Below are 17,693 nucleotides of genomic sequence, written 5' to 3'. Positions count from 1 at the left end.
TGTTGGTGGAAAACTTCCCTCTCTCCCCCAATCAGTGAAATAGCAGAGAAAGTATGAATCCTCAGCTTATAAATTCCCTAATTTCTACCAACAGACTCCACGTAATCATTTGAAGTGCCTAAACACTTTTGTTGGCTGCACTACTACCCACAGAAACACAGGTAGAACTTGCTCCGGTCGCCATGGAAGCGTTGTCYAAGCTTACAGGGTCCTCAGCCACATCAGTGGGGCTGGAGTGTTCCTCTCTGGCCCACTACATCAAGCCCCTCCCAAACCATCATCAGAGTTGGTGGGAGACTTGCTTTGGGACATAGGAAAAGAGTTGCCGAGTATTGCATAATTTCTGAGGGCTTTTGTCGATACCAGCACTAACACCCACAGGGCCTTTTATCACCTTGAATAAACAAATAATATTTAATGCATACCAGAGGAGAGGTTAGGGCTAGACAGGGTAAACATACACCTGTGTAAAGAAGTCAAGACCTGTCTGCCTGCTGAGTTCCTCTGGTCACAAGACTTGTTCTGGCTTTCAGGTGAATTCAACCTCCTAAATCTGATTTCTCACATGGGCTTTTCGGGATCAAGTTTGGAACCAAACTAGGTAACAAGTGAATTTATGCAATGCTTCTATCACAATAGGTTCACTTTAGAGAATGAACCTCCCAGACCAAGCTGCCATAGAGGTGGTGTGCAAAAACCTAGAAGAAAAGCAAGGAAAGAGCAACCCCAGCTACTGTTGATGGGGTTGAGCTTCTTGCAAAAGGATAGGCTGGCTATACATCCAGAAAAGACAGAGAAATCCACCTTCTGGCAGAGGTTGGTTGCTCAGGGTCCAGATGTACCAATGCTCCCCCGGGCAAGAGCAGGTGAGAGCACTGACACAGCTCAGCAGAGCCGGAGGGAATATCCCCATCCCCATGGCAGGCTCCTCTGCACCCACCAGCCCCTAGAGCCATATGGAACTGCCTGTGGCCCTGCTGCTGATACACAGGGCACTGGCCACATTAAAAACCCCATAATTCCACAGGAAATACCTGCTCTCTGTTTGTTCAGTAGGTACACAATAGAGAAAAAAAGTCTTTTATGTCTTTTTAACCACAGACAATAATGACTTGTGAAGCACCAGCTGAAATTTCTTTCCACATTGCAGTGTATTAAGAATACATTATGGGGTCTCCTGTAAACCAGTAAACTACAGGAGAATCAGAGTTGAGGCTGGAATTACACACCTAATGCACTTCATTATATCTAGGTATGTAGTGAATAGTTTGTGATAACCCTGACTTCCAAAAGCTTTTGATACCTAACTGGAGCCTGCTTTGGGGGCCCACAAACAGCATCACTGCAGGAAGCCTGGGAACTGAGAGCCGCTGTCTTGATTGTGAGGGGGAACACACAGTTTATACTGGATTTTAATCTGTGGCCTAGCTCATAACTCTRTCTACCTTCATTTCTTAGAACCCCACACACAACTTGTGAGGCAGAGCACTAAAATCTTACTAGAACTTTCCAAGTCCAAGTTCAGCTTAGCACAGCTGGGTTGCTTCCTGCTGCATGTTTGGACACTTTCTGTGACAGCACTAAAAGGACAGACACAGCACAATAGCAGGGAACCCCACGTATCACAGACATGCCTCAGAGAACAGAAAACAGAAATAAACTGAAAAAAAGTTACCGCAAAACCCTTTTGGATTAATACAAGTTATAGAAAATTACCTTTTTAGGTTATAAAAATTGAGGTGTGCTGCCCTTGCTCACAGCCAGACAYAGCTCATGCATGCACTGACAGCCCCTCCCTGTCCGGAAAGGTTCTGCCTAAAGCAATGCTGACCCCGGCTGGACACGGAGAAAATTGCAGCCCGTTTCCAAGGAGCTCAGGGAACTCCGGCCAGAGGGAACCAAAGGAGTCACGAGATACAGCTGCCAAAGGCTATTTTACCTTTTGATTAACACTGTGCTAAATATAGGAAATAAGCCAAAGAGTGCGTTCATTTTCGAGACTAAACCATCACAACAGAGTTCTGTCCTCTCTCAGTTCAGGCACAGATTTAACATWTTGTGTTGAATTCTCCCTAAATATCCCAAATAGGGCAGTTCCCAAGATACTTGATGGGCAGCAGAAACCACAACCTGTTTGAAGTTCAAGAAAAAGCTTGCTCACATGTGCAGTGGAACYACACTTCAGGCAGCATTTCCTCTGACCATTCCTCTGCTCATTAGCCAGCCACAACAGAATAAATGCTGACCCTCAAAGTATGGAAGGGACAGAAGGGAATGACACTTCTGTTTGAAGCACAAGAGCCAAAGGAAATTAAAAAAAACAGCAGGGTACATGTGCTCAATGTCCCAACCAAAACCAGGGTATAAAGGCACAACCACTCTTGACCTCCAAAGCACCCAGATGGGCCTTTGCAGGCACCTTCACTATTCTCATTTTGCCCAAGGGCCACGAGAGAGAGAGAGAGAGAGAGAGAGAGAGAAATCCAGATTCCAGCTGCTCCTTGAAAAAGGCACCAAAAGCACTATTGCAGGTAAACACAACAGCAAGAACACGAMGCTTTTTCCTGGGCACAACTAAAGCTGTTAGGAAGCCAAGAACACATGACATGCCTCCTTTTGAACTGAACAATATTGATCCAGCTCTGTGCAAAGGGGCAATTTTAACTTCAGCCAAACCATCCTGAGACAACAGCCTGCAAAGTGTGAGAGTGGCAGATGAGGCAGCAGCATCCCAGGGGCGTTGTCAGCTCCTCAGGAACTCTCGCAGCCTTCTGTGCAGTGTCTGCAGATGCTTTCCTTAGATAAAAACCTAACAGGAACATATTTCTACCATCCAAGACATCACTCATCAAATAATGTTTCTCAGTTGTTCCACCTGAGATTTTCCTTCAAATAACATTTCCCTTTTCAGATTCCTTGTGAAGCTGTAAAGATCATAACCTCATAGGTACTCACGGGAACTCATCCAACAGAATGTGCTGCTCCTCTCCCTGCTGCGGGCTACACGAAKTTATCGTTCAGGTATTGTCCCACGCTTCCCAGTGACCCTGAGAAAAAAAGATACAACTCTTATTAAGAATCGTTTCCACAGGTTTCGTGTTTGCTGTTGGGCTAAAGGTTCTATAACTATAGGGAGACAGTCCTCGGCCTATTGCAGCTGATTTGTCTATTCCCTGCTCTGCTTTTTCAAACCCTCGTGCCATTCTTTGATACTTAACACTTCTACAGACCTACAATATAACACCAGGTTCCCCAAAGGTAGTTTCTGCTAAAGTGTGTTTTCTGTTAAGTACCCAGAACACTCGAACGGCTTATTTTATCTCCACAAGCAGGGCCAGAGTTTCYATGTACGCAACAACACCAAATGTTCAGTATACCAATAGAAACTCGAACAGATGTAGCACTTTATTCTTCACACAACACCTGAACAAATTAACTCCTACAAATTCCTAGACCCACCCAGGGAGACCCAGACACCACCAAGCCCAGAGACCAACAGCTCCCGGTTCCTGCCGCCTCTTCCACGCCCTCACCTCGCACCTGCTTCCGCGCACATCCCGCCGCTCCCGGCTTTGAACAAAGACGCACCAAAAAGCGCCATTTCCACCCAGAACCGGCCGGCGGTCGCGGACACCCCTCAGACGAACCAGGAGAGGGGCGGCTCCCGCTACCGGCGCGCTCAAGTTTTCCGCCCTGCCTCGCCATTGGCCGTTGCCGCGCGCCGCTCGCAGCGGTGATTGGCCAGCGGCACCAGGCCCCGCCCCTCCGGGGTGCGCGCGGCAGCCGCGGCCGCGAGCCCCGGTTCCCCCAGGAGCGGGCGGAGCCGGGCCCGGGCCTGCTGTGGGACCCCCGGGAACGGGCCGGGGTCGTGCCCGTCAGCGCAGCTCCTCGGCGAACCCCGACGGCACCGCAAGCCCCGGCACGGCCGCCTCGCCCCGCCCCGCCCCGCGGGGAGCCACTCCCGCCCACGCCCCTCCCGCCAACCGGGGCCGTCCCACGGTGTCACTCATAGTCCCCGCCCCCGGGCCAACCGCCCGCTCCTACGGCACGGGCCCGCCGGCRCCGCCTCCCGCAGCTGGCACTCGGTAACACCCACCCGCTCCTTGTATTGACACCGGCCCGCCAGCCACGCCCCCGGCCCTCCCCAGCTGTTCTGTGCTTCTATTAACAGCTACTCCTACCACTAAAATCAATTTACGCCTCAACTCGAAGCTTGAAACAGGAATGTACGTGAGCTACGGCAACAGTGGTAATTCACAGCAGCTGTGCTCTTGGCGCACAGGTGCTACTACTCACCAATCAAACTGACACTGCAAATACTTTAAAAGTAGTTTTTGGCTCCTTAGAGTAAATCCTCCCCCACAGACAGTGTCTAGTTTTCATATTTATTAATTTATTTTCATCAAGAGGACAGAAAAGCACACAGCAACGTGTTTCAAGATGTACACAGCAGTGAAACGCAATGGGGAAAGGGCAAGAATAAAACATGCAGGGAAACAGAAATGAGATACAATAAAGTGTGACTGCAAAGCAACACATCCCCAAAGTTAAGTCACTGCTTATGAAAAGCACACACGGGAACAAGCGTGAGAACACGCAGAGCTCCCAAAAGAAGCCTAAAGCTAAAAACTGCAAAACCACTGCTTGAATTGGCTTTGCCAGAGACTTCTGGGGGGACCTAATCGGCTCTGCCAGTGCAAGGACGAAGCCTCAGTATGAGGTTGAGGGGTTGGTATGTGACGGGACCCAGTGCCATTATGTCTGGCCTTAGTTACAGGAAAAGGTTTAACTGAAATAGGTGGAAGACACAGAAGCACTTAACATTTTCCTTTGAAGAGCTTTTGAAATAAGCCTCTGTTTGCCTCCAATAGCAGGAGCTGTTTGAAGCGCATGAGAAAGCTTGCTCATGTATGCTGTGGAACCACTCTTCAGGCAGCATTTCCTCTGCTCATTAGCCAGCCACAACAGAATAAATGCTGACCCTCAAAGTATGGAAGGGACAGAAGGGAATGACACTTCTGTTTGAAGCACAAGAGCCAAAGGAAATTAAAAAAAACAGCAGGGTACATGTGCTCAATGTCCCAACCAAAACCCGGGTATAAAGGCACAACCACTCTTGACCTCCAAAGCACCCAGATGGGCCTTTGCAGGCACCTTCACTATTCTCATTTTGCCCAAGGGCCACGAGAGAGAGAGAGAGAGAGAGAGAGAAATCCAGATTCCAGCTGCTCCTTGAAAAAGGCACCAAAAGCACTATTGCAGGTAAACACAACAGCAAGAACACGACGCTTTTTCCTGGGCACAACTAAAGCTGTTAGGAAGCCAAGTACACATGACATGCCTCCTTTTGAACTGAACAATATTGATCCAGCTCTGTGCAAAGGGGCAATTTTAACTTCAGCCAAACCATCCTGAGACAACAGCCTGCAAAGTGTGAGAGTGGCAGATGAGGCAGCAGCGATCCCAGGGGCGTTGTCAGCTCCTCAGGAACTCTCGCAGCCTTCTGTGCAGTGTCTGCAGATGCTTTCCTTAGATAAAAACCTAACAGRAACATATTTCTACCATCCAGGAAATCAATCATCAGATACTCTCTCATGTTCCACCTGAGGTTTTCTTTCAAATAATGGGTTTTTTTTTTTCTTTTTAGATTAATTTTAAAACTTTAAATCAAAATCTCACGGGTACTCATGGATATTCTTCCAGATTGTGCTGCTCCTCTCCCCGCTATGGCCTGCAAGAAGTTATCAGTCCGGTCTTGTCTCACTCTTCCCAGTGACCTTAAGAAGAAAAGGTACAACACTTATTTGGAATCATAGCTACAGGCTTTGGTTCACTAAGTTKTCTGTAAAAATCAGGGGATGGTCCTCAGCCTATTGGAGCTGATTTTTTTATTTCCTGTTCTGCTTTTTTCCCCCTCAAACCATTCTCTGACACTTAGCACACATGCAGACCTACAATATAATAACAGTTTTTCCAAAGGAAACCTCTATTAATGTGAATTTCCCATCGTGTATGCAAAGCAACCCAAGTTCTTTTTTTCTGCATCTCCACAAGCAGGGCCAGACTTCCCATGTATGCAATAACAACYGACATTCAGTATACTGATACCTTAGCATTTTAGATTCTGTATTTTCCATGTATCCTTATTTCTGTGGTTCTGTAGTCTACAGTGCTCACTCTTGCTCTCCCATTTTTAGAGAACACTATTTCTCTCCAGGCCCCAAATTTAAGGACACCTCACTGTGCCAGGCCCCAAGACATAGAAACAACAGAGAACTGGGGGGAAGCCAACTTGGAGTCAATGACTTCATTGGCTGCAGCTGGAATTGGAGAATTAACCCCTAAAATGCAAATGGACAAAACCTTTAAAGCGTGGAAAACCCATGAGCCATTGTCCATTGTGGSTGCAGCCCCTGGGTGGGCTGGGACTGCCCTGAATGTCCCTCAAGGCCCTTAAATAAAAAGAACTGCTTTTGATTCTCTGCATTTTGTCTGGCCTCTGTTTTACGTAAGCTGAATTTTAGGCATCAATACCAATAGAAACTTGAACCACTTTAATACATTATTCTCCAGAGTACACCTAAACAAATGAATCCTATACGTTGCTAAAGCTGCCCAGGGAGGCCCAGAGACCAACAGTTCCTGGTTCCTGCCTCAACTTCCCCGTGCTGACCTTGCACCTGCTGCCACTGCTGGCTTTGAACAGAAACAAACTAAAAAGTGCCATTTCTACCCCACACCAGGTACCTCGGTCTCTGCCCGGAAAACACTCCCTCCAGCTGCAGCACCCCCATCTCTTGGCTCCTTGAAAAGAGGAGCGGCATCCTCCCAGATCCCGCAACTGGATGACCCAGCTCTGCGCATCCCACCCTTGGGCTGGCAAAGGGGGCTGTGCTGACACTGACACTGGGTCACGCAACCACTGAGCTCTGCTGTTTGCAAGGAACCACCTGCCAAGCAAGGACACGTTTCCTCTGAAAGGAGACAGTGACAAGAAACTATAAGGCTGGGATGCTCCAGGCCCCAAACCTGCCCAGTGTGCGCCTGCTGCACAGACCGGATGCCAGACAAGACCCAAATCCACACCCAATGCAGCCTTGGGGGAGGTCCAGTTGCTCATTGCCAGCTGTGACTGAGCAAGCAGTGCCAGCATCTGTCACCCCTGGTCCCCTTTGCCCTGAACAACCGGCATCTGAGATGTGTTGGCACCGCTGGACTGATGAAATACTCACAAAGCCACATTGTCAGTATCAGATTTCTGTCCACCCAGGACACACCAACCAGACATGTCCCTTTCTCCCACTCTCCTAACAGAGACCGCTTCGCTCCACATCCCTTTCAGGGAGCACCAACCTAACACTGGGCTGGGAAAGCAAAGACAAGAGATATTTAAATAACATCCCTGCCTTGAAGCTGTCCCAGTGTGGGAGAAAGCCCTGTGCATCACGTTCCTGGGCTTTTTCCCAGTCTGAGTAACTCTGGAAATGCACATGCAAACCCAGGTCAGGCAGACCACGATGTTTTCCACGCACCCAACACTGCAGCCCCAAGCACCAGGATGCTCTGGACTGCCATTCACAGTCTCCTTACACGGGAAAGCCAAGTGGTTTGTGGACAGAGAAAATAAAAGTCACCATTGTTTAATAGTTAAAACGTCACTGGAAGTTACTGGCTAGTAACAGCAGCGAGCTTGATACAGCCTCCCATGCTTAGATATATATCAAAAGCAGTTATTTCAGATTCCTTCTTTTCGGAGCCCAGCTCCGAAAGGAAAACTTCTCCGACTGCTCCTAAGAGAGCCAACTGGAACTTCAGAAGCGCAGGAAAGCCACTCCCTCCCCCGAGTCCTGGCTCACCTGCCCGAGCACAGGCAGCGCTTCCGCATCACCTCACTCCCTGCTTTGCACGCTCGTTTAAATAAAAGAAACCCCTAAGCTCTGCCTGCAGCCCCAGCCGCATTTTCCCTACGCCCTCCCCACCTGCTCAGGCGCTGCCCTGCGGCACGAGACTGGGCTGGGACAAACCCCAGCGTTCGTTTCTCAGAAAAGGCTGTGCCGAGCGGCCCCGCCGTTTAGGCCGCAAGCCAGAGCTCCAGCCCCACGGCTCCTGCCCGTGCCGTGCCGTGCCAGCCCAGCGCAGCCCCCGCTGCCCGTTCCGGAGCGCGCCCCACCCGCCGCTTCCTCCCCAACCCTCCGGGCCTTTTCCCAGGCCCCGCCGATCCCCGCTCACGTTCAACCCGCCTGCAGCCACAGCAACCGCCCGGCTTCTCGATTGTCTCGCCAAGCCCCTGAACCGCCGCTGCCGCCGGCGGGACCCGCGTCTCGTGCTCCCACGCTGCACCCGGGCACGGCCCCAGCGGCGCCGCAGCCCCGAGCTCCGGGCAGCGSAGCCCCTCAGGGCTGGGCGCGGACACGGCGGGGGCGGACTCCCACCCTGTAATACCAGATGCTCCCCACAGGGCGGCAGCACTCCGCCCTCAAACGACACTGCGCATGCGCGACGCCGCGCAAATCCCCGCCCTTACACATCACGTGATTACGGCCGTCTTAACACGGCTGCGCATGCGCACTGCCGTTTCCGGGTTGCCCTCAAAGACCACGTGACGCGGTGCTTCTTTGTTGCCAGTGCGCAGGCGCAGCCCCACCGTTGCAGTACCGGCAATCGGTCGGCAGGGGTCTCACTGCGCCGTTCGCTGCACTGCGCATGCGCCGCTGCTGGCGGCAGTACCGCCCATCGKTCCGCGCCGAGGGGACAGCGCTGCCCTGCSGCGGGGACACCGGACAAACGCCCGGCCCCTAAACCCGGGGAGTGCGCCAAAGAAGGAAATACACCCACAAATATCAGAACACGGCTTCCTAGTTCCCATCCAACCCTTCATAGCCGCGCTCACGGATTTTCTCTGGAAAAAAATAGGCTCCCGGTCCAGTCTGAGCACCTGAGAAATACSTATCTGCTCCCCGTCTCCCAGGAAGAGCTTTTCGAGGTGAAAGCACTGGAAAATAAGACTTTGCATGGCGTGCTCTTCCCTGGTGTAGGCACAAGAGCACAGGGAGATGCAGCTCTCAGCATTCTCTTCTCCAAACATACCCCTCGGCTCCTTTGCCGACCGTCCCTGCCTTGCCGTTTTCTCCAGGAAAAATCAAAGAATTGCTCAGAGAGGGGTTAGAAAGCACTGCTTTGACAAACTGGACTTTCATTTCTTGTTTCAGTGACTTTTCCAATCTAACTCTGAAGCCAACGAGCCCAAAATGTCCCCAGCACTGCACCTGGCAGCTGTGGAACAAAAGGAAATTCCCAAGGATGAGGCACATTCCTGGCAAACCCTTCCACACAGCACCAAGGCACCACTGGGAATGGCTGGCAGCAGGACACAGCCCCAGCTGGGGTGGCAGTGACAGTGACAGCAGCAAATTCCCACCATCTGACAGCACAACAGAGCGACAAAGGCCAACACTGCCCATGGGAGGTGCGGGCTCCCTGCAGTGCCTCATCCCACCAGGAAATCTCCACGGGGGGATAGAAACGCTCAGGGTGCACAAAACKGTGCRTCTGTCACCCTGATCCTGCTTCAACTCGGGGCCCAAACCCCACAGCAAGAGGGAAACGTGGGCCTGACCTGGATTGGTGTCACACACAGCCCCAGGTCTGACCTACAACACGGTCCCAGAGGTTTCCTGCCCAGAGCTGAGGGAAAGCTGACGTAAAGTTAATAAAGAACCTTTGGTGAGAGCAGTCAGCACACCAGCCCTTCAGGCTTGGCAAGAGTTTGTGGTGAACAGTCCCAAATTCTGATGCTTCATCTCAATTTCAAACAGCTTTTGTTGGAAAGACACCAGACAGCCAATCAGAGCACAGGACTGAAACGGTGCACAAGGAATAACGGAAGCTTTTCCACGAATAAGACAAGTTCCTTTCCCCCCTCATCAATTTGGGACTGCAGGACCAAATCTTTGCCATTGAGACACAATAGAGTGGTTATTAATGCTCAAACCTCCCAAACATTGTTATTTCTCTGTGCCAGCACTGAGCTGCTCCCACAGGCCTGGATGGAAAACTTCAGGATAACAAAAAGTGATTTCCTTTCTCCTTGTCTGACCCAAACCCAAAGCAGTAATGCAGGGCAACAGGGACTGTTCAAGCCCCGCTCCAGAATTCCAGGTAAAAATGGGCTGCTTCCTTAACAAGGGCACACAAAACTTATTCAAGCCAGAGAGAAGATGACAGATCAGAAACAAGAACCAAAAGATGTGCTCTGCTTTATTACACACTCTGGTTGGTAATTCCCGAGGAAAGTCCCCACAGATCATAAGCCATCACTTGTAATTCTCCTCCGAAATCATTGCTGCCTTGGCTTTCTCTGTAAGTGTTTCTCACACCCCGTGAGGGCTCAGGGTTTCTGTGGGGTAATTTATGGCAAATCCTGACAGGCCCAGGCCAAACCCACGCACCCCCGTCACTGCTCCAGCCCCAGTTCCAGTGAAATACTGAAATACTTGGGAGCAAGGTTCGTCCCTGAGAGCCCTCACACCGRTATCCTTGAACATTCCAACTTCTGTATCAGTGCTGTAGGAACCTTCTGCATTCCACCCCCTAGTACAGCAACGAGACAAATTCCTCCCCCACCCTGGAACTTCACAACAAAGAGGACAAGGTTCAAACAAGCTCCGTGGGCCGAGGGGCACCCTCTGCCCAAAAAGCACCACTCTGCACCCAAGAATGAGCAGCAGCTGCACACTGTCAGCTTGGACCTGCACCTCTGCCACTGCACTGACACAGCAATAGAAAAACCTGTGCCTGAACACCTTGCTAGAGAGGGCAAAACCTATTGAACACTGGGTTTAGATAGGTTTCAGGCAGTTTTAAATCAAAACCATTTGAATTACTTCCAGATGAGAGATTTGTAAAAATAAAGGCGGTACAAGACCTGTGCTGCCTTTCAGAAGTATTTAATTAGTTTAAGAACGATAAAAGGTGCAATCCAACACAGACATTATTGAATTGCTTTGCAAATCATAATCCTGCACCTTGCCTTCCTTTCTGCACTCACAGTGCACAGCTCAGATGCCCTGACTGAAACACCAGACAGCGGTCTCCAGCTTTTGCTAAAGCCTCTTCAATCTTTCACGTGCCACACCCACTGCTTTGATTTCATCGAGAAAAACAAAACCGAAACAAAAAATACCACACAATGTGACACAGATCACAAGTTATGAAAGACTCCAAGGGAAATGGGAGCAGCTGGTACCTTCCTGAGATGACTGACACGGCAACAGGACGTGTGTCCATGAGCCCTTGCAAGAGCCCTGCTGGGGTGGGTTAAAAACTCTGGCTGCATTGTAACCTGATGTTATTCTGTGCAGCCCCAAAGAAAGCTTAAACCAGAACAAATCACGTGCAGGGAAAACCGAATGAAGAAGCATCTCAGTGGCAAAATGTTCTCGGGAGAGCAATGAGAAATTTCAGCCTTGCGTGTGCAGGGACAAAGCCTTGTGTCACTGCACAGAGATGTGGAACATCAGATAAGGTGGAAAAGTTCAAGGGGAAAATCGCACACCGCCTTTAAAATTGCACAGTAGCACCCTGGTTCTGCCAAACACTGTTTTGCCATACCGACTGAGGGCACGGACTCAACTGAAGGATATTTGAGCATTCTTGAAAGGCCTTAACAGGAAATAAAATACTTCAGAAGAGACTGTGATAAACCAGACTCCGAGCCCCACACATCCTGTCACAGTCCTGCAAGGTCCTCTCCTTTCAGAACTCAGGTCACAAATGCATAATAAAAGAGTTCTGTGATCTGAGCAATTTGGAAAGCAATTACCTACCCTTGTGCCACTCCAAGCAGGGTAAGAAAGGAGAACTGAGAGTGGGCACCTGCTGCCATCCCTGTGCCCGAGGAGAGCAGCCTGGTGCCTTCCACTCCCCTATTTAGCTCATCTTAGCCAGAGTTCACACTGGTCTAATAGCTATCTTGTCCAAGAAGAAACCTTATCCAGCAGACCACGAACTGCAGGAATGCACAGGCAAATCAACTCCCCAGATTCCAGTTTCATCTGATTGAGGATTCATAGGAGAATAATAATCCACCCTTCTGTAAAGGAAATACTTAAACCCATTTGATTCATTTTGCCCCCAAACAACAACAACAACAAAAAAAAAAAAAAAAGACCAATTAACTCCTACGTGATATTGATTATTTTTAACACATCTACAGAAACCTTTCTGCCATTCTAATAAATCCACTGCCCAGAGTACAAAGTTAACCAAACACACCTAAGCCTCTTAAATACTTGATATTGTTCTAGGAATGTTAAGGATAGAACACTTGGATTTATGAAAAAAAAAGGCTGAGATGTGCTACTTCAGGATAACTCCCAGGCCCAGTGAGCTGAGTGGTCCCCAGATATAAAGACGTCCCCCTCCCAATTTAATACCAATACCTATGGGACAGGCACGAAGCTTTTTCAAAAGCCAGTGGCATGGCCTGGGGAGACAAGGCTGGAAATCCTCAGTTGGGCATCCCACATCACATCTGGGTTTGCCTGGAAGAGCACGCACAACTTCCCCCATTTCTGTGACAGTCAGGAATTCTGTCACCCCGCATCCAAGATTTGGTTGTAAAGTACTTCACCTTAGGGACACAGAACCACTTTGGGATCTGGTGTTTCTTACACTTGCACTCACTGAGACCCATTGAAAGAGTTAAGTGCACAGTCCTGAAGCTCAATTATTCCTATTGTATTTTGGTGTTATCAACCTCACACACCGAAATCCATAGCAACACTTAAACAAATTAAAAGCAACATTTTTTCCCCCCTCACTTTTAATTTTCCAGTTTAGGGATCTGCCTAAAAGCAGACTAAAGAAAAAACAGCAGAAACAAAGCACAGGACCTACTACCAAAAAGTGTGCCAAAACACCTACTCTCTCCTTGTGCTTTGTAAACAGAACATGTTTTATTAGACCTGATCAGTTTGCTGAGAATCTGAATTCCTATATGTAAAAAGCCATCCAGTAGAGCCAGGTGTTTTTGAGCCCACACATGTAAAGAAAGGATCAGAGGAGGAGGGGCACAGGAGAGAGATACAACAAAATAGGACTGCAAARCCGAGCATTCCCGAGGCAGGGTCAGTGTTCTGACTGCAACAAATGTGAGAAGGCAGAGCTCAAAAACGAAGCCTAAAACCAAAAATCGCATAATTTCTGCCTAAACAGCCGTCGCCAGAGACTGCTGGGGAGCGCATCAACGCAAAGCTCAAAGGCTTTTCGAAACGCAATAAAACATCCCGGATAAAGGAGCTGGGATACATCCTTACAACACCCGCGGTAAAAATTCAGGAGGAAGGACCATTCACCTTGTAACAAAATCCTCGGTAATACATTSCACAAAAAGTATCAAAACCCGTGGTAATACATTCCCTAAAAGTATAAAAATCCATAGTAACGCATTCCACAAAAAGTTTCAAATCCCTCGTGACAACACCCAGAGTGAGACGTTCCCCGGGAAGGACCAGCCCCYATGCACCAACATCCTCAGCGAAGCAGCCACCTTCCTTCTCCCGCGCCACCCCTTTCCCGTGCCTGCGCTCCCTGTCCCGCAYCCGACAGTCCCCGGAGCCCGCAGCCCGGAAAACAGGCATGTCGGGGCCACAGCTTGGGAAGGCTGGCGCAGGTAACCCAAGCCCGCGGGCAGGTGGGCACTCACCTGGGGGGAGCCGCTGCCCCTTGGAGCCGTCCCCACCGCCACGCGTGCCCGAGGCTGCGGCTGCCGGCTCCTGCCACCGCCGAGACACCGGGGACGCGAGCTCCGCGCCGCCTCCCTCCGTGGCTCCCGGGGACGGGCGAAGCTCCCGGACGCTTCGTTCCKCAAGGAAAGGGGGACATACCGACCGGGCCCCGCACGGAGCGGGCACCGAGCGCTGCTCGGCGAGCCCGGCCCCGCCCCGCAGCCGAGCTCCAGCCCCGTCCCACCGGAGCCACGCTCACCTGCGCGCCCGGCCGTGCCCGCGGCTCCTCTGCAAGCCCCSTGCCCAGCGATGGGCGGGAGCGAGCGGCATGGGGGGATCTTTGGGGCTCCTTTTGGGGCGCTGCGCACACTGTGCCCCTGCCACCGCCGCCCCCCAGCTCTCCCGCAGCCCCTCGAGGCACCGTAAGGGACCGTTCTACTCTTAGATTTATTCGTTTTTATTTTCTTTACCTGCCCCAGCTCGACCGCTCCACCCAAAATCCTCTTCCTCTCGCTCCTGCTAAAGCGCCCAAGGATGCACCTAAAGCATCTTCCTTCCAAGCTGCGCATTCGGGAGTGAAGGACACTCACAAATCCTTTTGAGGGGTCTGGAACATGACGTAGGCCCCTGGCAGGGGTGAAAGAGAGAAAAAAAGGATGGGAAGGCTTTATTCCTCTCAGAATGTCAACCAATGTCTGCAGAAACAGGGAGCAGGGAGACAGTGGCCTCTCTGCACTCTGCTGGACTCTCTGCATCCTTTTCCTCAGCTCCACAGGGATTTGTGCCTCTCATCTGAAAGTGGCAATTGTCTGGACAGCAATTTGGGAATCCTCTTGAGCTTCTTGGGTTTCCAGCTTGCTCTCCCTAGCACTGCAACAGTACCGCTCAGGTGGTTAAAAATTAAAAGAAAAAAAAAATTAATGTAAATTTTAAATTTAAAATATTTACCATATTCGAAGGCCTCCACTCCCCTCCTGCTAAGCAAACCTCCCTCCCTAGCACAGACCTCTCTGTTGCAATAGCATGACTGTATTTTCACTATTACCGCAATAGCACATCAGATTTTTTTTTTCTCTTTTCCCCGTAAGAGTTTTCTGATACAAAAGATGAAACCAATACCTTTTTGCTCTGTGGGGATGCAGTGGCAGCCAAACCAGCACGTTTGCTCCTGCCTTACCTGCTTGGGGAGCTCCACACACCTGCCTGGGCTGGGGCAGCACCTGCAAAGGTTCTGATTAGTTCACCAAGATGAGTGGAGCGCAAATGAATTACATCTGCTTGCACCTCACAGGGAGAGTTTGGATTTTGTCTGTGTGCAGCCAGGCAGTCTGAGGAGAAGGATGGGGTGCACAGGACACCCCTGTTCACCTGAGCCAGTGTGACCCGGGCCCCACCACCTGCCCCAGAGGAGCCAGCAGGAGGGACATCCCGGGACACCATTTGGGGATCACGGTGGTTTGGGGCACTCCTTGTGCTCCCTCCGCCCCATCATCGACCCTGCGCCAGCCAAGCCTGGCCCTGCCAGGACATGGAGAGGACAGGAACATGCAGAGCAGCCCAATCAGCAGCACTCACCTTTGAACTTCAGGGGAGGAAAGGAAGGCACGAACATGACAAGAGATCACACAACCAAGTTATAAAATGAAACATAGCTGTTTTATTCCAGCATCCCCATCCGTCCCCACACACGGAGCATGCGTGTCTGGCCGGGGGCTGCCAGAAGGGTGACGAAGAACCACTATTCCAAAGGAAATGTCTGTCTGTAGCACAACCAGGTGCTGAGAGGAGGCTCATTATTGCTGCCGGACACTGGGAGGGCTCAGGTCCCCAGGGGTCCTGCCAACTTGAGCCCACCTGGTCTCCTATTAAGGCTTCACGGGTGAGGTTCAATGCCACCGGTGCCTGTAAGCACAGCAACACCGCTCGACACTGATCACAAACTCCATGTGCACAATTACTCCACAGGTGAACCACGATGGAGAAACAACTCAACATCAGGGCCGTCAGGCAACCTGGGTGGGAAAAATACTCCCGAAGGGACAAACATTTATTGCCACATCACCACGCTCACTGTAAAACAAAAATCTTGCTCCCTGCCTCTGCAAATATATTGAGAGTGACAAAATAAATCAGCAGCAAAAACCTGTTGGAATAAACTGGTGGGTACCTGGGGGCCACAGGCATCCCTGTCCCCAGGGAGCTGGGGTGTGAGGGACTCCACCAGGGAACAGGAATGCCCYGGCACCAGGGCAGAGGTATTTTAAAGACAGGCATCGAATCCACACTCGGACAGAGAAGAGACTCCAGCTGTCCAGGGAAGAACAGGAGAGACCCACCGGGAGCGGAGATGCAACCAGCCACCCTCCCCACACCTGCAACCCTTACAAAATACATACACACATCTATTATTGCCAACATGGAGTTAGAAGAACCCCTCACACCACAGATAAGGCGACTGAATTTGCAGGGCTTGGTCTCACGGTTTCAGTAGGGAAGGGAAGAGTTGGCTCCTAAGAGGAGGGGAAGGGACAGACCTGGACGCACGGTACCTGAGGTATGGTCGGAGGAAAAAGTGCAGCAAGAAGGAGATGCAAGAAAAACAAACAAAACTGCTCGGTTCTGGACATCTCTCTCGTGTGAGAATGATTGTCAAAGAAGTCACTAGTGAAAATAAGGTAGGTAAATGTTCGTCACAGAGGTACCTTTCCACTTCTTCMACCAACAGAACGTTAACCTGAGGTCCATCCAGCGTTTTCAGTTCACCACAGGAATTCTCTTTGGCACGCCCAAGCTGTGCCATCCAGCACATGGCTCCGGGGACACCGCCCGGCTTGTGCGGTGAAGAGAAGGCCTCGAGCCTGGCACRGCCACCTGGGAGCTCCCCCGTGTCCCTCTGCAGAGGGTGACACAGGCCTCCCATGGGGTCACTCCCGAAGCTCCCCGGTGCCCGGTCTCTCCGGGGCCAGCATCCCCATTGTGCCGCTACCCAAAGCGGAACTTCAGCCGGTACTTGACGGGGCCAGAGCCCTTGCGAGGTGGGGATGGGGCTGTCTTGGGCTTGGGCGGCGGGGGCTTCTTGTCGGGGAGAGCGACGGTGAAGGCGAGCTCAGGGGTCTGCGGCTGCCAGAAGCGGGGCAGGAAGTGCGTGGAGACGTGCTGGGGCCGGGCGCGGGGGCTGCAGCCCCGCTTGGCTTTGCCGCGCTTGTTCAGGGCCACGTACCAGTGGCGGCCCGAGCGAGGGCTGCGGTGCACGGCCGAGGCGTACGTGTTGTAGCTGTTCTCCTGGAAACGCTCCCGGAAATGGCAGTCCACCGTGAAGCGGGCCTGCGGGAACACGGGGACAGCATTAGCGAAGGGCCGGTGGCATGGTGTGGAAACCCCCCAAGGCAGGGGCTTTTACCTCTGGGCACTTGGAATTCGGTCTTAAGCTCGCTGCTTCCAAGGTATGCCACCTCCGTGGCTCGTTTTTGCTCTCCCTGTCTCTTGTGCACCCTCCCCACTGTCTCCCCTGTGAACCGGCCATCACATTCCCCAGCCAGGCTTTGCTGACCCTCGGTGCTGGCCAGGAAAAGCCATTTTTCCCTAGCACTAGCACAGGACAGGTGGTACAGCTGCAGCATTAGATTTGCTCTGCAGAGCTSCAGAGCCCACCACCAAGAGCATTCCCAAAGTCAATTAAATTTCAAAATCCAATTGAGCAGAGATTTGCCCCAGCCAGGAATGCAGCTTTGTGGCAACTCCTGGAAAAGGAGAATTACCTGGGCAAGTCTGTCCCCCGGGGTCCGTGCTGGACAGGCACAAAACCCCTCCCACCCGCTCTGTGCTAAAAATGGACAAACAGGAGAGTGAGGATTTATCAACGAGGAAAAAGCCATCTGTGCACACAACTGATAATTGCYGGGATAACTGTCATTTTCTGAATCTGGTGCCTCTAAAAATGAACCGCTCAGTAATTTAATTAGGCTA

The 17,693-nt window shown here is 51.2% G+C and overlaps 1 protein-coding gene and 1 long non-coding RNA gene across 2 annotated transcripts in view; both read right to left on the bottom strand.

Moving 5' to 3' along the window:
- Positions 1-4,371: 4,371 nt before the first annotated feature.
- LOC130583242 (uncharacterized) lies at positions 4,372-8,461 on the bottom strand. Its single transcript, XR_008966410.1, has 2 exons — positions 8,230-8,461; positions 4,372-5,777 (listed from the first exon to the last, which is right to left on the bottom strand). It is a non-coding gene; the product is annotated as an uncharacterized LOC130583242 (long non-coding RNA).
- Positions 8,462-15,385: 6,924 nt separating this feature from the next.
- The window catches only part of FGF5 (fibroblast growth factor 5), a 6,617-nt gene continuing 4,309 nt past the window's right edge, over positions 15,386-17,693 (bottom strand). The window contains exon 3 of the mRNA XM_057382502.1: positions 15,386-17,051. Coding sequence (XP_057238485.1) covers positions 16,710-17,051 — 342 coding nt within the window. The 3' untranslated portion in view covers positions 15,386-16,709. The remainder of the gene's footprint in view (positions 17,052-17,693) is intronic.

This window comes from Malurus melanocephalus, unplaced genomic scaffold, assembly GCF_030028575.1.
Source record: "Malurus melanocephalus ecotype Western Australia unplaced genomic scaffold, MMel_1.1 scaffold_571, whole genome shotgun sequence".
Lineage (NCBI taxonomy): Eukaryota > Metazoa > Chordata > Aves > Passeriformes > Maluridae > Malurus > Malurus melanocephalus.
This window is presented reverse-complemented; position numbering and strand designations above follow the sequence as displayed.